The sequence below is a fragment of the Pelodiscus sinensis genome, chromosome 18 (assembly GCF_049634645.1).
Source record: "Pelodiscus sinensis isolate JC-2024 chromosome 18, ASM4963464v1, whole genome shotgun sequence".
Classification (NCBI taxonomy): Eukaryota; Metazoa; Chordata; order Testudines; family Trionychidae; genus Pelodiscus; species Pelodiscus sinensis.
The window spans coordinates 4457753-4478310 of record NC_134728.1 but is presented as its reverse complement, the minus strand read 5'-3'; the positions used below and the strand labels follow the sequence as shown (position 1 = coordinate 4478310).

Here is a 20558-nt window from a genome sequence, read left to right as displayed (position 1 = left end):
GAACGAAGCCCAAACCCAAACAAGGGTTCCAGTGCAAAGCCCCCTGCAGCGCCAGCAGCCCCAGGCTCAGCAAAACAAGCCGGGGTGTGTTCCCTGCGCAAGCCACAGGCGCCCGGCAGCCAAGCAGCAAACTCGGCCCACCCTGCCACCGCCAGGCTGCCTTTAGGGCTGGGAGGGGGGTGCCCGCGGGTAAGTGCTGCTCCCCACTGAGAGGCCACTGGGGGCACGTATGGGGGGGCTGCTGAAGGGGGCGCTGGGAGTTCTGTGGAGGGGCACGGGCTCCCTGCAGGGGATTCCCACCCCCGCTGCTCTCCAGGGCCCGTGGCGCAGGGCTGAAAGTAGCTCACGCTGCTTACAGGTCCTGTCGCACTGCAACCTGCCCTTGGGAGGGACCTGCGGAGGGGGGACTGCCATAGGACGATACCTGTAACTGTGGGAAGGAGAGCCGGGGCTGAGAGGTGCGGGGGGCTCACAGCAGGGGATGGGGTGCAGGAGTCAAGGTGGGGGGGCTCAAGGCAGGGAGCGGTGGGAGTCTCAGGGCAGGGGCTGGGAGGTGTGGGGGGGCTCAGGGGATGGGGGTACAGGAGACAAGGTGGGGAGGCTCAGGGCAGGGGTGTGAAAGGTGCGTGAGTCAGGGCAGGGAGTGGTGGGGGTCTTAGCACAGGGGCTGGGAGGCGTGGGGGGGCTCAGGGCAGGGGCTGGGAGGCGTGGGGGGGCTCAGGGCAGGGGCTGGGAGTGGTGGGGGTCTCAGGGCAGGGGCTGAGAGGTGCGGGGGGCTCAGGGGATGGGGTGTGAAAGGTGCGTGAGTCAGGGCAGGAAGTGGTGGGGGTCTCAGGGCAGGGGCTGGGAGTGGTGCGGGGGCTCAGGGGATGGGGTGTGAAAGGTGCGTGAGTCAGGGCAGGGAGTGGTGGGGGTCTCAGGGCAGGGGCTGGGAGGTGCGGGGGGCCCAGGGGATGGGGTGCAGGAGACAAGGTGGGCGAGGTGCTCCGGGCAGAGTGTGAAGGGGTCATGAGTCAGGCCAGGAAATGGTGGGGCGTGGGGGGCTGAGGGCAGAGGCTGGGGAGGGGGCTCGGGGCGGGGGTACTGTGCTGCCCAGCCATGGGATCCCAGCCCAGGGTGCAGGCAGCATCCAGCGCCTGGCCTGCCAGTGGCCAGTCTCTTCCCGGGGCACCGCACTGAGCACACCCGCTCACCCTGGCGCCCTGGCACAGGCTGCAGCGGGAGGGACCCACAGGCGGGAGGGAAGGAGCGGGACCCCGCCGCCGCGGCCGGGCCAGGGAATGGGCAGGCGGGGGAGGGGGGGTGGAAGGGGCCAGAGACACAGGGGTGGGGGCCAAGAGGAAGCTAGTTTGGGGAGACCCCTGGGACCGCAAACCCTTCGCCAGGCGGCCACCCCCGCTCTCTCCTCCCGCCCGGGCCCCTGCCGCAGCCCGTCCCGCTCCCGCCGCTGGGCTGGGGAGGAGCCACACGCTACCGATTGGATCCCAAGCCGGGCGAAACCGGAGCCCGCTCCTGGAGCAGGGGATGGGTTGCCAGCCCGTTTCCTGCCACTGCCTGCAATGAGCCGAGGGGCCCAGCCACCAGCCGGCCAAGGAGCCCCCGTTATTTTGGATCTCGTGATTTTTAAGCCTTTCGGGGGCTTGTCTCCAGCTCCCGGACGGCTCCGCTCGGTGCTGCCCCTGAGCGCGGCGCAGGGACATCGCCTGTCCCCTGGTTCTCGCACAGGGACTGCCCGTCCCCAGTGACTCGCACGGCCGCCCCTGCAGCGAGCAAGCCGCCGGTTTCCCTCCGACAAAGAACATGGGGGGGGGACAGCAAGCTGGGATCCTGCCCAGGAGCCCGAATTCCACCCGCCGGCGCTTCTGCGGGCGGCCCGACGGGACGGCCCGGGCGTGGGTGGTCACAAGTACACAGCGGTCCCCGGGGCACGGTGAGCGCGGCTCTTAGCACAGCTGTGCGGCTCTGCCCTGCCACCTAGCGTCGGGCAGGGGGTCCACAGCGCTCCCGAAAGGCCAGCAGGCCCCTTCCCGAGGCTAGGACGCTCTGGGCTCCGTTCCCTGTAGCGCCCGTCTCCCCTCACAGGCCTGGCTCCAGCTGGAGTCCTACCCCACCGTCCTCTCCCACGGGGGCTGCCAGCCCTTTGCAAAGGGAAGCTCTTCAGAGCATGGGCTGTGCCTTTGGGTGCACCCATCCAGCACACGGGGGACCCTGAGCAGGGCCTCCGGGCACAGCACACGGGGGACCCTGAGCAGGGCCTCCGGGCACTCCCTGACCCTGAAGATTATCCCCATTTCACAGATGGGAACACCCGGGCCAGGAGTGAGACTGGGGTTTGCCCAATGTACAAAGAGGGCCAATAGCAGCGCTGAGGAGATGCCCGCCTGCCCTGTCCTCTGTTTTAGAGCATGAGCAGCCAGACCCGGTCAGACCAAAGGTCCATCCAGCCCAGCGTCCTCTCTGCCCACAGTGGCCAGTGCCAAGTGTCCCAGAGTGAACAGAACAGGGAATCATCCAGTGATCCCTCCCCTGGCACCCATTCCCAGTCTCTGACAAACAGAGACTTAGGGACACCATTCCTACCCATCCTGGCTAATAAGTATTGAAGGACCTAACCTCCATGAATGTATCTAGTTCTTTTTGAACCCTTTAAAGTCCTGACCTTCACAACCTCCTCTGGCGAGGAGTTCCACAGGTTGACTGTGCGCTGCATGAAGAAAAACTCCCTTTTGGTTTAAACCTGCTACCGATTCATTTCATTGGGTGCCCCCCTAGTTCTTATGTTATGGGACCAAGTAAATCACTTTTCCTTACACACTTTCTCTGTGATTTTATAGATCTCTATACTAGCCCACGCTTCCCCCCCTTGCTAGGGGGCAGGGCAGGGGCCTGGCTCTAAGAGGGAGAGTGCTTTCCCTTTCAGGGGAAGGAACCTAGAGGGGAGCGCCCCCCCCCCCAAGTTTGTTTGGGTACCAGCCATAGCCAAAGGCATTTTGTGGAGTGGGGAGGGATGGGGGGTTGCCAGGACAGCACTCAGCAGCAGGGCAAAGAAGGGGGTAGAAGTGCAGAGAGGGGGTGGGGGGGAGCGAAGGGACATGCGAGGCTCATGGGGAGAGAAGGGCCTGGTGGAAATGGCTGCAGCCTGAGCCCTTGCAGCCTGCCCCACTCCACAGGGCACTGGCCGCAGGGCCCTCAGGATCGGGCCCAAAGGGGCTAGCAGAAGCCATTTTGTCGTCCCCACCCCCCAGGTGTGCTGCTGCCGGCCATGGGCAGGAGAGGACAGAGGCCAGCTGAGCGCATCCTCTAGCAGCCGCTCCAGCCTCGCCGACACAGGCAGGTTTCCACAGGGCAGAGCAAGGGGGCTTTGCAATGTCCCTGAGGAGCCCAGGCGTCCCCACCAAGGGGGCTCTCGGCCACTCGCAGCACCAGCTTCTGCGGGAGCTGCCTCAAGAGGATGATCACTGACCTCGGCCCAGCCTCCCTCCCTCCCCAGGGCAGCGTGGCTTCCCAGAGCACGGGACGCTGGCTCTGTTCCCTGCAGATAGGCAGCAGCCTGCGGGTAGGGCCGGCCTTACCCATACACAGAATACGCAGCTGTGTAGGGCCCCTGAAAATTTGGGGCACCCCGGGTCTGAATGTCCACCCACCTCTGGTCTGTGCTCTGGAGAGGAGCTAGTGAACTGAAGTGACACAGCCTGCCAGGGTTACGAGCAGAACCTCAGGCCTGCAAAAGAGCCAGTGCCATGGTAACGAAGCCACTGAACAGGCACATGCCAGCCCATCAGGTCTGTACCGTTGGGTTCTGAATTTCCTCGGTGAAGCTGCAGGACCCGAGTGCCAAACTGGCTTTCAAACTATTTCATTGGGGTTTTGCCAAAGATTATAAAATCATCTCAAAAAAATTCATTCCCCACCACGTCTCAGCTGCCATCGGGCACAGCGGCACCAGTTTAATAGCTCTGCCCGTAGATCTTAAGGATGTTGCCACAGGCTGGCCCTAAACCATGCAACCGTAGGGCCCCCATGCTCTGACCTACCGTCTCTCCAGGTGGCACAAGGGGCACTACGTTTATTCCCCCTCTCCGGTTCCTAACAGACTGGTCTCATCCTTGCAGACTCATTTGCATGGCTCCCATTCTCCAGTTCTGGGCCGTTTGGGAGAGATTCACTTCAACTGGCTCAAGAGTTTGTCTTTTTTTCACCTGGTGTGTAGCGCACCTGTGGACACCCCTGCCACAAGATAGCACAGAGGCCAGGTGCCTGGCAGGGTTCAGAACAGGGTCAGGTATGGGTAGGGAAAGAGCAGCAAAGATGAAAAGCTGCCAAGAGTTTTAAACCCTCGTGCTTCAGCACACGAGGCAGCTTCGAAAGGACCAGGGTCAGGAGGAAACTCGCCCCATGGGCAGGTTTTCCCTTGCCTGCCTGCTGCACCTTGCTGGGAAGCACCTGGCCCTAGCCAGCATCAGAGACAGGATACCAGCCTAGATTGGTCCCTGGCCCAAGTTGTCTCCTTTCTGCTTTACAGCAGGGGAAACCGATCAGACAGGCTGGATGACTTGGCCCAGGCTGGCTCTGGCGTGGGGAGGCTCTGAGGCCTGCAAGGTGCCTAGAGAGCACGTCTCAGAAGGCACCCCCATTTCTTCCCACAACCGCTCTCTTGGGAGCAGCCTCGCTCGCTGGCGGTGACCCAAGGGCAAAGGCTCCCCGTGGGGGGTTCTGCACAGAGAGAACTGAAATTGATCGGGAGCTGGTGTCAGAAGGGCCCTGTTTTCCTCCACTGCCCTCTTTGGATCCCCTACCGCCACCCCATCTGGAGGCTCTTACTGCTTCCTCCTTTCCCCTAGGGAGTTTTCATTCTCAGCACTGTCCTATTCTAACATCCCACCCCCTAGGCCAAGCCTGGGCCGCCCCAGGCAGCCATGGGCACCAGCTCTGGCTGCAAGTTCCAAGAGGCCTAACACAGGGACATGCGACAAGTAGGGCTGTCCCTCGGCAGGGACACCGCTGAGCAGTCTGACTTGGCTTTGCCGGAACGGGGCAGTTGGTGATGCTGGTTTCATGCTCCCCTCTCTCTCGTCATCCAGGCGTTCAAACAAGGACTGGGAGCCAGGAGATCTGGCGTCGCTTCTTGGCTCTGCTACCGACACTGAGAGTGACCTTGGGCATGTCACTTAGGGGATGGCTACATTGCCCAAAAAACACCCGGCAGCTGCTCGTCTCCAAGCCTGCAGGCTGAGGCTCGTGCTAGGGTGCTAAAAATAGTGGAATAGATGTCCCCCCGCCCCGGGCACAAATCTGGGGAGCAGAGAAGTGTGGGGTGGGGGGGGCTTCATACCGTGAGCTGCAGCCCAAGCAGGAACACCTGCACCTGTACACGGGCTATAGTATTAACCGATGTCTGCAGACACAGGCTCTGAAACCCGCTTGCTGCAGGGCTCCGTTCTCTCTGTGGCTCCGTTCCCCATCTGCACTCCAGGGATTTCCAGCGTTTCTTCGCTCCCAGGCATGTTGTGAGCTGGGAGACACTGCGGCAAAGCCAGACCATGGAGATATCTAGCCAGGTCGCTGCTAAGGGTTCCAGCGGCGGAGAAGGGATTGTTCCCACAGGAGACAGGATGCGCGGATGAGCCTGTACTTCCTCCTTCCGCCAGCAGAGGGGGCTCTAGTTCAGTGATAAAATCTGGTCCCCAGCTGGAAGCGACATTGACAATTTTTGAAGCTAGGCAGGTAAGATGCGACTGTAGCTCAGACTGACCAGATCTGCAGCAGGTGTAATTCAACTGGCACAACTAAAATCAGCAGGAAAGGCACAGAGGCCCGGGCTCCCCCTCCGGCTGTACCAGTTCTAGAAGAGCATGGGGGAATCCGAGTTGTCTAGATAAATATCCAGACTCCGTAGGGGACAAGTTTTATTCCCCAGGAAGCCAATGGGACTCTCATGCCCAAGACAGGAAAGCAAGCAGAATGGGCAGGGAGGAGAGAAAAATTGTTATTTGTGAAACAAACTATCCACTCACCTCCCCCACCGCCGGTTGGATTTTAATTAGCACCATTGGGGCACTGCATATGCTGGGGATTTCTGTTTTTCCCAGGCTCGCAGATTAGAAGGTGCTTTGCTGGATGTCTGCAAAGGTTTTGCTGTGGGGCTTGGAAAACAGGCTCCGTTCTGCCGCTGTTCCTTCAGGGAGGCTTGTGTAAGTGTCAGGCAGTAAGGAACCGGCTGTTTCGTTCCGATCTGTACTGACGTTCGTCCGCATGAGGGCGGCTGATCCTCACGAGGGCTCATCTTCTACACAGCCTCGGTGCTTCTCAGGGAGCTGGAGGAGCGTGGTGAATCTCCAGCGAGCTCTTCCTGACCTCAGACTGGGAGCTGGCGTCTGTGGGCTCTATGCCACTAACCACAATGGAGTGACACTCCCTAATGCCAGCGGAGAACTTGGCCCTTAGCGTTGTGCTTCTGACTGAGTAGATGCCTCAACCAAGGGCCGCCAATGCAAGTCGGGCTTGGCTGCCACCAGTCAGGAGGCAGAGAATAGCAGTGCCATTATCCTGTAATGAGCAGAGAGAAGGGGATTCATAGATTCGAAGGCCAGAAGAAACCACTGTGATGAAACACTGTTCACTCCTCCCCTGCCACAGCCACACCACTGACCTCTAGCAACAAGCAGGAGCCAAGTTCTGGGGCCCTCTCATACAGACACAAGGGTGCTTTCAGCAGCCACGGGCAGGGGTGTCCCTGAAGGTCCTAATGCACTGCAGATTATGAATTCAGCATCCTTTAGAGAAGCAAATGGGAGCACAGCAATCCCATAACACAAGAACTAGGGGTCGCCAAATGAAATGAATAGGTAGCAGGTTTAAAACAAAGGGAAGTTTTTCTTCCCGTACCATGCAGTCAACCTGTGGAACTCCTTGCCAGAGGATGTTGTAAAGACCTGGACTTTAACAGGGTTCAGAGAAGAACTAGATAAATTCATGAAGGATAAGTCCATCAATGGCTATTAGCCAGGATGAGCAGCAGTGGTGTGTCTAGCCTTTGCTTGACAAAGGCTGGGAATGGATGACAGGAGAGGGATCACTTGTAGATTCCCTGTTCTGTTCACTCCCTCTGGGGCACCTGGCTTTGGCCACTGTCAGAAGGCAGGATCCTGGACTAGATGGACCTTTGATCTGACCCAGTCTGGCCATTCTTATAAGCAGCTCTGCCTGGCAGGCTGGCACTGTACCAGCAACAGCCGCACAGAAAGCCGTAATTTTCTGCCGCTGATCAAAGGGCACGCTCTGCTGCCTCTTTGCTAAAAGCAGGGATCGGCACTGTGGCCAGTCAGAAGAGGACAGTAGTTATGACAGCACACGTGAAGAGCAATGAAAGGCTGGTCTGACATCCAGACAACAGCCTCCCCTTTTACCCCATGAGGGACGCTGCTTCAGCCCACACCCAGAAAGAAACGCTCCGCTTACTGAGTCATCAACCCCATGTCCAGCCGCACTTCAGCTTCCCGGTGGCCTCCTGCAAGCAGCCATCCTGCTCACCTCCCCGTCTTCCCAATTGCTAACGCACAGCCCCGCCAGAGCCGAGTCCCGGGCGTGGGAAAGCCCCACAAAGTATTCAGAACACAGGAGCAAATTCAAGCCTGACATCTGTGGATGGTGCTGAATCTGGCCCGGGGTATTTGCTCCCTGGAGCAGTAGCCGAGGGGGACGTGAGCACAGAGAAGGCTGAGAGGCACTGAAGCCAGCCCCGGCACTGCCTGCCTCACCCACCGGCAGAACCAAGCAATCAGAAGGCACGGAGTTGACATCAAATCAGTGTTGCTGGCTGGCTCGTGTGGAGCAGTTGGTACGTGCCCCAGCTTGCCCCACACCGCCTCCGCCCGACCCTATGTGTCCCAGTCCTTCGAGTGCAGCGAGAACAGCTTCTCCCAGCAGGTGACCAAGCTGTCCACCACGCGCGCCATCTCCCTCAGCTGCTTCCTCCTGCTGCCCTGGCCTCTGCGGCGCGGCTTCTCGGTCGCCGTCGACAGACTCTTCTGTTCGCAGGCAAGGAAAGAGAAAACAGTCACAGCCGGGCAACCTGGGGTCTGGACACGGGCAGCCGGCAGGACCGAGACCAGCTCCGGGCTGTTCTGACCCCCAGGAGCATGGGGGGAAAGCAGTAGGGAGGGCAATCACATGGGAATAGGAGGGCCCCCAGGCGTGTATGTAACCCACAGGGGAGGGGGTGGGACCTGCACTCCCCAGTGGGTTACGTGTGCTCTCCCAGGCACCCATCCCAATGGGCACATGCACCTAGAGGCGGGAAGCCAATTGTACCTTCAAGCATCACTCCCCAAGCAGGGTGGGTCTAGCCCAACCTGGTGGACCGTTCCAAGGTAAAACTTCCAAGGGGGGTGGTGGTTTCTACTAGATCTGTCTCTACCCATTCAACACCAGCCTCCAACCCTCATGAACAGAGCTGGCGTGGCATGAATTAGCCCATGTCCAGAGCCCACACCTCCTAGTACGGAGGAGACTCCTCTGGCAAGGGGAGATCACACGCAACGGGTCCCTCCCCCCCACGAGTTTCCATTCCGCGGCACTCTGATAGGCTGCTCAGACCAGTCCGCCACCTCTTCCCCGCCCCCGGGGAGACACCACCAAATACATTAATTTCCCTGACAAATGGGGCGAAGGAGGGGCGGAGCCAGGGATTTCCCGAGACCGTGTCTGGTAACCTGAGCTCCTGGGCCGAGTCTTGCACAAGGGCTTCAGACACCAAATGGATTCCCTCGGCCTCCCCGTGACTCTCCTAGGGAAGGAGTATCGGAGAGTGAACCCTGCCCTACAGCCAGACGGGAGAGGGCGGCGCTCAGCCCGGGCTTTCCCCGGGGTTCTCCCACAGGAGACGGCGGAGGGAATTCGTTCGACGCTCATTTCAGACAGGGTGAGGCCTGGCGCAACGGGGCAGCTTGTTCTCCAGGGATCCTTCTTCTGGGAGAGCCGCGCCACGCACCCGCTGCTGGGAACGACCCCTTTCCCCGGAGAAGATCCCCTTTTGCGTTGCCCCGACTGGGTGCACGTCTGGCTGCCCGGTGAAAAGCTTGGGAGTTCTCCAGGCTCCGATGGCTGCTTTCAGCGGGGAGGAAGTGTAGCACAGGTGTACTCCTGACTCAGCTAACAGCCCTGATCTTGGTCAATCGGGATTGTGAGCACAGATTTGCCCACTGCTCTGTGCCCGACACCCCAGCTGCTATTTTTTGCCCTGGCCGAGGAGAAAAAAAGCAAGCCCCCACCTTGTGGATTTTCCTGCAGTTCTGTCTGGTCACAGACTCTGTGTTGCTGGTCACCTTCGTCACAGCCACCACCTCAGGATTCTTCCTCGGGCCTCTCACCATGTCCCGGAGAGACAGGCTCATGGTAGAGATGGACAGCAGAATTTTCTGCTCCTGAGAAAGGAAGGAGGCACCATCCGGGTGGGCAGGGCCGACGCAAGTAGAAAACAGGAGGGTTTAGTCGACGAGCCAGCGCTAGCTTCAGACCAGCGTGGCGTCCTGGAGTCTTAACGCACTGGATTAATTAGGGGTCCAAAATGGAGCTGTCACCCCGCCCTGCAAAAAACAAAACCCTCCACCCCCCGCAACCTTCCTCCCCCAGGCTGTGCCTCGCCTGCCAGGTCAGCGGTTTTCAAACGACAGGTCACGACCCAGTACAGGGCGGTGGGATGTCGGGCGCTGGGACTCCTTGCTGCAGGGGGATCAGGTGAGCACTGGGGGGGCTAAGGTAGCGACCCACCTGTCCTGGCACCGCAGAGGGGCTGCATCCCAGAAGCGGCCAGCAAGAGGAGGAATGGGGCGCACAGCTCCGTGCACTGCCTGCCCCGAGCACTAGCTCCACACTCCCGTTGGCTGGGAACCTGCTGCCGGCTGCTTCTAGGCACAGCCTGGTCTGTGGTGCCAGGACAGGCAGGAAGCTGCCTTAGCCCTCCCTGCTGCACCGCTGACTGGGAGCTGCTCAAGGAAAGCCCCTCCTGCCCCAGCCCTGCCCCCCCCCAAATCCAGACACCCCCCCCCCCCCCACTCCGAAGCCCGCACTCCAGTCCGATGATGTTGGGTTGCGGCATCAATAATTTTCTTCAGCTGGGTCATGGGGAAAAGTTCGAAACCCGCTGGCCTAGAGCACAGCCCAGGGGAGCTGTTCTGCGGAGGGAATGAGGCTGTGGCCCCAGGCAGCGCCGCTTTGGAAGCGGCACACGGCAGGGTGGGCCCATCAACCTGCCTCATCCCCTTAGCGCTGCTGCCCAGAAGCCTCCAGGGACCTTCAGCTCTGCCCTCAGAAGTCAGAGCCCGGGCACCTCCATTTTCCTTTTTGGATGACCCTCCCCCACCTGTGAGAGCCCTCGGCTAGTTGCCACACGAAAGCTGCAGGCCAGGAACCCAGCGCTGAGCAAGCGGCAAAATCCTCAGGGGTTCGGCGTCGTGGGCAAAGGGTAGGCAGCACCGTGGAGTGTGTGTGTCCACCGCTGCCTCCTACTGGATGGAAGCATCACTGCTCCCCTAGGGAATGGTAGTTCGGGGGCCCACGGGGTTGGAGTTCAGTCCCCCATGGTGGGGATGCCCTGGCATAAAGCCCAGCCACAGACCTATCGCCCCAGCATCAAGAGTGAGACTGGGACATCTGCGACTCTCAGACTCCTGGCGGGGTGGGCTTTGTCTAGCTGGGGGAGGGATCAGTCACTGCTTTCTTCGAGTGCAGCGAGGACCAATGGCCACGTCTCTGCTGCCACCACGTGCCAAAGGGCTGTGGCACGAGAATTAGTAACTGCCGAGCTGTTTGGGTGGCCACTCATGTACTCCCCGAGCCCTGGCTTCCTGGGACTGGCATGGGCCCACCCCACCGCTGGGACCTAGCAGGCGTGGTGGCGCCGGTGAGGTCACGCTGCAGACGCCATGTTGAAGAGCCCGCCACTCCACCCCGGCTGGTGCGCGCTCACACATATGGCGTGCAGGTTGCACGGGCGAAGAGCGTGCCATTCCAACCCTGCCAGCACCATCGCGCATGCAAGGTCACAGCAGCGGGGGTGGAGCGTTGGACTCTCCAAAACGACACCCCCCCCCACCCCACACACACACACACACACACACACACACCTCAGCCTCCACTTTCTCAATCTCTCTCTCACACACACACACACACCTCAGCCTCCACTTTCTCAATCTCTCTCTCTCTCACACACACACACACACACACACAACACATCTCAGCCTCCACTTTCTCAATCTCACACACACACACACACACAACACATCTCAGCCTCTACTTTCTCAATCTCTCTCTCACACACACACAAACACACACGACACATCTCAGCCTCCACTTTCTCAATCTCTCTCACACACACACACACACGACACATCGCAGCCTCCACTTTCTCAATCTCTCTCTCTCTCACACACACACACACACACACACAACACATCTCAGCCTCCACTTTCTCAATCTCTCTCACACACACACACACACGACACATCGCAGCCTCCACTTTCTCAATCTCTCTCTCTCTCTCACACACACACACACACACACACACAACACATCTCAGCCTCCACTTTCTCAATCTCTCTCACACACACACACATCTCAGCCTCCACTTTCTCAATCTCTCTCTCTCTCACACACACACACACACACACAACACATCTCAGCCTCCACTTTCTCAATCTCTCTCACACACACACACACACACACCCCACATCTCAGCCTCCACTTTCTCAATCTCTCTCTCTCACACACACACACACACACACCCCACATCTCAGCCTCCACTTTCTCAATCTCTCTCTCTCACACACACACGCACACACACACACACACACACACACACACACACACAACACATCTCAGCCTCCACTTTCTCAATCTCTCTCTCTCTCTCACACACACACACACACACACCACATCTCAGCCTCCACTTTCTCAATCTCTCTCTCTCTCACACACACACACACACACACACCCCTCAGCCTCCACTTTCTCAATTTTTCTCTCACACACACACACACGACAACATCTCAGCCTCCACTTTCTCAATCTCTCTCACACACACACACACACACACCTCAGCCTCCACTTTCTCAATCTCTCTCTCTCTCACACACACACACACACACGACACATCTCAGCCTCCACTTTCTCAATCTCTCTCTCACACACACACACACAAACACACACGACACATCTCAGCCTCCACTTTCTCAATCTCTCTCACACACACACACACCTCAGCCTCCACTTTCTCAATCTCTCTCTCACACACACACACAAACACACACGACACATCTCAGCCTCCACTTTCTCAATCTCTCTCTCTCTCACACACACACACACACACAAACACACACGACACATCTCAGCCTCCACTTTCTCAATCTCTCTCTCTCTCACACACACACACACACACACACACACACGACACATCTCAGCCTCCACTTTCTCAATCTCTCTCTCACACACACACACACACGACACATCTCAGCCTCCACTTTCTCAATCTCTCTCTCTCTCTCTCTCTCTCACACACACACACACACACACACACACAACACATCTCAGCCTCCACTTTCTCAATCTCTCTCACACACACACACACACACATCTCAGCCTCCACTTTCTCAATCTCTCTCTCACACACACACACACACACACACACACACCCACATCTCAGCCTCCACTTTCTCAATCTCTCTCTCTCTCACACACACACACACACACACACTCACTAGCCTTCCGCTGCAAAAACAATGCTCCTCCAGCTAAAGGGAAGTACTGACTGGCAGCTAGCAGTACGGGGCTGATGACACACAGTTGAGCAGTGCACGCACGCACACACACAGCAGAAAAAGCACCTGTCTCGCAGCCAGCATTTACCTTGTTAGAGTGGCAGGTGAGGCCAGCTCTCCCTCGGCCCCTGCTTGGGCTTTCCACAGATCCAGTCAAGTTTTTCTGTGTGAAACAAAAGGATTGCAAGCTGCTCAGCTCCGGGCCTGCTCTCCCTCCCGCCATGAAGTGACAGGCCCATGCTTTGTGCATAGCGTGAGCTTTACGTGCGGGGGGAGAAGCCCATTGTTCCCTCTGGGGGTTTTTCCACCCATGGGTGAAATGCATTTTGCTGTGTGCACCGAGGCATGTGTGGATGTGCACCACCTGTAGACACACTGGCTGCCAGCGGTGGGCGCTCGGCTAAGCAGCTGGGAGCACTGGAATGTCTCCTGAGCAGTTGCCCAAGCGCTCTGCTGCAGCTGGCTGGATAGCGTGGGGAGAGTGCCCCTTACAAAGCGATCCTGGCACTGTGCATGGAGGTGGGGGGTTGCTGCTGGCTTGGCAGCTGAACACCACTGGCCCTGGATGTGGGCGTCCCCTTCTCAGTGAACCCCCTTCTAACCCAGCAGTGCCTAACAGCCCAGACCGCATAGAGGCCCCATCCTGCTGGGCACTGTATCCCCCCTTGGCCAAGCCACAGTCCCTGCCCCAAAGGGCCGCGGCAGCCTAAGGCCACATGGCCAGAGGGTAACATTTTCCTACATGCCTGCTCACCAGGTTCTGGAGCTCATCAAAGATCACGGCTTGGTATTGCCGCAGGATTTCCACAATGCTGCACCTCGCCTTGCCCTTGCCCAGCACCGAGACGACCAGCAGCAGCAGAACAGCACAAAGGACAGTCCTGGGGAGAATCTAGAGAGGTAAAAATAACTCAGCTTCTGTCGGGCGCTGCAGGCCTGCCTTCCCCCCTTTGCCTTGTAGGCAGCCAGGAGGCTGGCTTCTCTGTCGGCTGTACAGGCAGGGGTCAGCATGGCCTTAGATCCCGGCCTCCTTTTTGCACAGAAGTGTGTTCCGGTTGCTGCTAGATAAGAAGTGGAAAGCATTAAGGCCTGGTCTACACTACAGCAGAAGATCGAATTAAGACATGTTACGTTAATTACAAAGCTGGAGTCGATGTATCTTAAATTGCGTTTCCGTGTTGTCCACACAGCCGGTTCCCTTACTCCTTGTGACGAGCAAGAGAACTGGCACCGACGGGGGTGCTCTCTGAGTTTGATTTAGTGGGTCTTCACTAGACCTGCTAAATCAAACTCCAGAAGATCGATCGCAGCAGCATCGTTCTTCCACATAGTGAAGACATGGCCTAAGAGTGCATTAGATTGCAGTATCAATCAGGGACTCTTCAGGGCTACATGCTCACGGGGCAGCTAATCAGGTTGTGCAGCCTTCCTGACAGATTTGGGCGTTGTCCGACTAGCGGAGAGGAAACTCTCAAGCTGGAGAACACGCTGTGGCAGTTCCTTTTCCTTCAGTTCCTTTTCCTTCAGTCTGACCCCACCTTTGCCCCTTGCGGCCAGGAGAGAGATGCAACCTCAGGTAGGAAGATCTCAGGCCATTTCAGGCCAAAGACTTCATTCAGAATTAACGGCAAGAGCATCTGTTCTTGAGGAGACGAGGAGTGGGGAGTCACTGGGCCCTGCACCCCTATCTGCAGTCAGATCTGACTCTCAGACGGCCAGTAGAACAGAAGGTTTATCAGTCGACAGGGACACAGCGTAGAACAGATTTGTCAGCACAGGAACCAGAAGCCGTCAGTACAATCCACCTTGGGGAGAGGGGGGCCCAGAGCCAAGGGCCCTGCCCCCCATCAGTGCCCCCCAAGCCAGTGAGACCTGTCTTTCCCTGCAGCCAGCCCTGCCTCCGGCCTTTGTCTTGCTTTGGGGGCAAAAGGTGTCATCTGGTCACACATCCCTCCCAGTGTCAGGTTGCAGAAAGCACCTGCCATTGCGTATGTGGCACCGAAATTCCCATCACCCTCTCACTATCAGTGCGGTGCCCAGGGAAACCGAGGCACACACCCGGGGTTCCTCCAGGACAGTAGAGTTCATGTGCCACATAACACAGCCAACACAGCAGCTCAGTTTGGGGGGGGGGGAGGGGGGGTTATGAACGAAACGGGAGGCAGAGGTTATGGGGGGCATAGGGACAGAAGGAAAGTCTATTTTGTCACATTTTAAGAATTTGCTGCCTAAAAAATTCAGGCCCAGGAAAACCCAGGGAGAGAGACAGGCTCTTCAGAGACTGTTCTGGGCTGTGGAGTGGTGCGTTCGTACCAGGTTTTCAGAAAGTGCCTTTGTTCCAGGGGCTCGACGGACTCCCACCGGAACAAAACAGACGCGCTGGATGGCTCCCGGGGAATAAATAGCCCAACGCCACTCTCTGCTTTCAATGGTGCAGCACAGATCCCCAATCAAACCGTCAAGCTTCATGCTTTCCATGCAGTACGGAAACCAGCCGTGGCAGAGCCCGGAAGCCAAAGCTTTGATATCTGAGACTGCTGAGTGGACAAAGCCAATATGTTTTACCTTAGGGTGGGCCCTAGCTTGAAAAATCAATGACCCTCAGATGTGTCAAGGGATGGGTCTAAGGTTACTTCCTCCTACCCCAAGCCATGGGGAGAAATTTTTCATTGGGGGCGGCAAAACGTTCTCCTAAGCCAACGTGTTCTCTGCTCATTCCCCCTAGAGAAGAGAGGTATCACGCCAGCGTGAGCTTCAAAACAGCACTGACGATATAAATAATTCTCCGAGCCATGCATCCAGATGCAAGCTTTGCTGCAAAAGGAATATCCCCTTCCAGGCAGACTCCGGCCAAAGTCGAAGGGTTGCTCCGGAGGAAGGTTTCCCCACAGAGGAAAAGCGGCCATGGAATTTCACATGAACAGTTCAATAGAAGAGCAAATTCCAGAAGAAAGCTACACTTGCACCATTTCCAAACAGCTGGGACGGGTACTACGCTGACAGTCCTTAATATGGGGAGAATTACAGTTTGTTGTTAAGAAGACAGGCTGGATACACCCTTCAAGGCCATGGCCCGCAATTCCCACAACTCACGTGACCAGCCTGACGAAGGGGTGCCTGTTAGAGAGCCATGCTTGGGGAAGGAAAACTATAAGGAACAAGCCGTGAGAACTGTTTTCTCTTAGCAATTGGCACTGTTCAGAGGTGGAAAAAAGTCACCACAGTCAATTCGCATGTGTGGGGATTACAAATTCCATGCCGGGAAGGCTTTGTGGCTTCCCTCCTAACACCCACCCACACAATCAGAATCAATGAATGTTTCTTAGTTACACCCAGCAGAGGTCCCCCTGGGTTTAAAAGTCCCCATGCTCCTGGGAAGGACCAGGAATTAGGAGTAAGGGGAAGAACATGTCTTGCAGCCCCATACAAAAATGTCAGCATGTCCCATTCTGCTTTGCCATATGCCTGGAGGTGCTAATCTCTTCTTTCCTGCTTTAATCCTCCGGCAAACACTCAGAGATAAGGGAAACCACCAGGGATGGAGGGAGCAGTTCCTGGTGGTGGCCCAGGCACTACATTCCGAGCCATGCCCTGGAATCGGCTCCAGCAGAAATCACTTTGGTCCTCCTAGCCTGGGGGGAAGGGGGGGGACAATCAGGCAGCCTTGCAGGGCAGACAGGGGCTGGCTTTGCTTTGAACCTGACCAGAAGCTTCCTGAAAACTAAGTGGAGCCTGAAAGAAGAAGAGTCCAACATGCTGCTAATTAAGGCCAGAGCTTCCCCCCCTCCAGTGCCCTGATTTACATACCCCCCCCCCCCCCGAGGGCTAGGACTTTATTCCCCCCCTCCTCCTGCAAAGGAAGGGGGATATTTCTGGCTCGGCTGCCCCCCCCCCCCGCCCCCATCGCACCAGCAGCCTCCTGCCCTGTGGTCTCTCCCCAGAGCTGGGAAGAGCCCCAAGCCCCCCCCCCGCAAGAGCTACACACGCCCAGGCCGGGAGCTGGGGGCTCCTGGCCTTTCCAGAAACAAGCCGCCGCTGCTGCAAAGAGGGAGAATTTACAGGAAAGGCTGGGCCGTGGGGTTTCTCGCTTGGCCGGGGACAGTCCCTGGGGACCGGGGCGGAGTGGGAAATTCCGGCCCCTTCTCCGGCTGGATCCAGCCGGGATCGGGGCTCCTCCCAGGCGGGGAAGGGGGGCGCCCCCCACGGCATGAACGACCCCCCAGCCCGCTCCACTCCTCACCCCCCCCTCCGGGGTCAGCTGAGATCAACTCCCCCCCCCCCCCATCCCCTTCCCCTCCCCAGGGGACCACTCACCATTTATCGCCCGCCGCGCCGACCCCCGCAGCTGCGAATGCCCGGCAGGGAGGCGAGGCGCCGCGCGGCATGGCCCCTTCCAGCCCCTCGGAGGATGCGCGGCGCAGGGGGGTCCCCGCTCAACCCGCGCCCCGGCCGCGCCAGCTGGGTCCCGGCGTTTGAACTTGGCTCCAGGACCCAGTGGGAGGGGAGAGCTGCAGCCTCCGGCCCCGCCCCCAGACCCGTCCGACCCACTTAGCCCAGCGGGAGCGCTCCACCTGCCCTCCCAGAGCCGGGGACAGGGGGGGGGAGAGAGGGAAGCAGCCCCTTCCAGCCGGGGCAGGGAGTCGAATCAAGGCAGGTTCCCTTCCTCCTTCCTCGCCGCGGGTGGCTGGAACCAAGAGGCTCTGGGACAGGGGACCTAGAGTTTGCAGGGAAGGCAGCGCTCACAAGGTTTTGCGCACTCAGCACACACCTCACTTCTGGTGCCTTTGCTACCTGCCACTTTAGTAATAGGAGTAAGGGGGGAGGAGAGAAGAGGGGGAACAAACAAACGTGAGGCTGGAAACCAGCGGAATCTAGCAAGTCTGCACATGGGCCACAAATAGAGCTGCACTGAGCCACAAATAGAACCCCACTGGGTCACATGAGGCTGCAGGTTACCCACCCCTCTTGTAACTTATTTTAAGCTGGAGCTGGAGAAGGTGCCATCACTTGTTTCCCAGTGCAAACTCCCGGGAAAAGAGCCACTCTGGGGAATCAAATCCTATGGCACTTGGTAAAACACAGAGGGTGCGATTTTTCCTCACAGTGGCACTTATGGGGGCTGGGCACTCAATGGACTTAAAATCATGGTGGTTTTCAAAGTTATGAGGGCTATAAAATCACAACTGCTGTGGGAAAGGTGAAGGAGGAAAAGTTCGACTTGTTCCCATAACAAGAACTAGGGGTCACTACATGAAATTAAGAGGTAGCAGGTTTAAGAAACAAAAGGAAGTCTTTTTTTATGCTGCACACAGTCAATCTATGGAACTCCTTGCCAGAGGATGTTATGAAGACTAGGAGTTGAACAGGGTACAAAAAAGAATTAGATACATTCATGGAGGTTAGATCCATCAATAGCTATTGGCCAGGATGGGCAGGAATGGTGTCCCTAGCTTCTGCTTGTCAAAGGCTGGAAATGAATGACAGGATAGGGATCACTTGATTGATTCCCTGTTCTGTTCACTGCTGCTGGGGCATCTGGCATTGGCCAGTCAGAAGACAGCATACTGGGCTAGATAGACCTTTGGTCTGACCTAGTCTAGCTGGTTTTATGTTCTTAAAAGTAGCCATTCTTCTACAAAGGAATTTCACAAGCCAACTACAGAGTGTGCAGAATTTACCTTCATGCAAATTTGACACTGTCTCCCTGGATCTGAACAAAGACTCGAACTGGTTAACATAACATCACACCAGCTTTCCTTACATTCAACATCCTATTGACATCAAAAGCTAAGTACAGAACATTTCCAGCCCACTCAATTAGCCTCATTAGCACAGGCACTACAATTGACAGGTAATATTTTCTCCCCCTCTCCCTTCTTATTCTGAGGGTCCCCTTTTTTTCCCCTCTCCACTCAAGATCATCTTGTCTGAAGAAGTGGATTTTGCCCACAACAGTTCATACTACAGCCGCTCCCCGAGTTAAGTTATGAACAAGTTATGGACCAACACTTGGTCTGTAACTCAAAGTGTTCGTAACTTGGATCCCATAGAGTTCCATGGCGACCGCGCTGTTCGTAAGCGCGGATCGAAGTTCGTAACTCAGATCCGCATTTACGACCGCTTTGGTCGTAAGAGCAGATGGTCGTAAGTGGAGGTGGTCGTAACTCGGGGAGCGGCTGTATATACATGTTAGTCTCTTTAAGGTGCCATAAGACTATTCGTTTTTCAAGTCACAGACTAGCACAGCTACCCCTCAGACCTTAAGATGATGCTTTTTGACCTGTCCCTGGAGCCACATGGGCAAGTCACTTTTGGGTTTCAACTGAAATTTCAAACAGATTCTGAACTTTTTGGGCGCAGGGACCTTATTTTGTCTTTGCACGTTGCCGAGGCCTGGAGTCCAGGATAGGGCTATCCTAGTACAAGAAATAAATAGCTATCTTCCTTCTACATGTTTCGGACAGCACAGAGCATTGCAGAAAGTCCCCTGAAAAGCTGTTTAAACCTGAAGAGCTTGGTGCAAGCTCCTTCAGCCGGGCACAGGCCAGAGGACACTTCCAGAGCAGCATCCAAAACACTACAGATGTAAAAAATTATTAAATGCATTTAAATGTATTCTTTTTTTTAAAATGAAAATTCACGTGGTAGACAGGTTTAGAAGAAAAGACTCTGTACACCTGGGTTCATGCTTGGAATACAGGGCGCCCCCGCTATAAGTCATCCCGGTATACATCCATTCCACACTAAAGTTGTTGACGCTTGTAGGAACTAATGCATTACAACTCCTCCCATTCCCCGCTCTTAAGTCATGCAAAAACCCCCCAAACAAACCCTATTTGTGCAAATGGAAGTCAGCCAGCCGCAAGAAAAAAATTCCCTGCTTTAAGTTGCTTTCGCTGTAAGTCCAAGTTCTTTGGAACATATCTTGGACTTACAGCAAGGACAGCCTGTATCTAAAATTAAAGGCCTTGTTTAGAAAGTCACAAGATACACACAGACAATCAGCGTCATCCCACATTTAGGTGTGTAAATTTAGAGGTATGGTTAGGTCATAGTGACTAAGCGTATGAGACCACCACCCCTGGGAATACTACTTCTGAAGACAGATGTGCTTCAGCCAAGCAGCCAGAGAGGTTTGAAGATCCTGACACACAAGCAAGAGGAAACACTTAGCTCTGCTTTGGAAAGGAGGCGTTGCTCCACCTTTGTCTCAGAACCATCTTTCAGGGCTGAGAATTATTGCCGTGGAGCTAACTGCTTCAATGAATGGACACAAATCTGATATTAGGAATGGCAGCATACAAAAACCTGTAGGGGAACACTTCAATCTCCCTGGACACACAATTGCAGATCTAAAGGTAGCCATCCTGCAGCAAAAAAAACTTCAGGACCAGACTTCAAAGAGAAACAAGTTTGACACAATCAACTCTGGATTAAACAAAGACTGTGAATGGCTCGCTACATTTCTATCACTAACTACAAAAGCAGCTTCTCCTCTCTTGGAATTCAGACCTCCAGATCAGCTACTAGAAGTGAGCCTCATCCTCCTTGATTGGCTCCACCTCGTTATCTCCAGCCTGATTCTGGCCTGCATATTTATACCTGCCTCTGGATATTTCCACTACATGCATCTGACGAAGTGGGTCTTTGCCCACGAAAGCTTATGCTCCTACACTGCAGTTAGTCTATAAGGCGCCACAGGACTCCTTGCCGATTCTTCACACAGGCATCGTAAGGAGTAGCTGG

At 56.5% G+C, this 20558-nt stretch overlaps 1 protein-coding gene across 1 annotated transcript; it reads right to left on the bottom strand.

Moving 5' to 3' along the window:
- Positions 1-2241: 2241 nt before the first annotated feature.
- On the bottom strand, positions 2242-20538 carry C18H20orf204 (chromosome 18 C20orf204 homolog). The gene is made up of 5 exons (XM_075901013.1): positions 17127-20538; positions 13567-13704; positions 12901-12975; positions 9270-9422; positions 2242-8027 (listed from the first exon to the last, which is right to left on the bottom strand). Exons 1-5 carry the CDS (start codon positions 17127-17129, stop codon positions 7878-7880), a joined length of 519 nt encoding a protein of 172 aa, XP_075757128.1. The 5' UTR covers positions 17130-20538; the 3' UTR covers positions 2242-7877.
- Between the last annotated feature and the right edge of the window lie 20 nt (positions 20539-20558).

Bases quoted from the DNA above. Each gene is read 5' to 3' on its own strand.
- C18H20orf204 (XM_075901013.1), bottom strand. The intron at 9,423-12,900 runs GTAAATGCTGGC...TTCCTTTCTCAG, and splicing joins TCACCTGCCACTCTAACAAG to GAGCAGAAAATTCTGCTGTC. The intron at 8,028-9,269 runs GTGGGGGCTTGC...GCCTGCGAACAG, and splicing joins ACTGCAGGAAAATCCACAAG to AAGAGTCTGTCGACGGCGAC.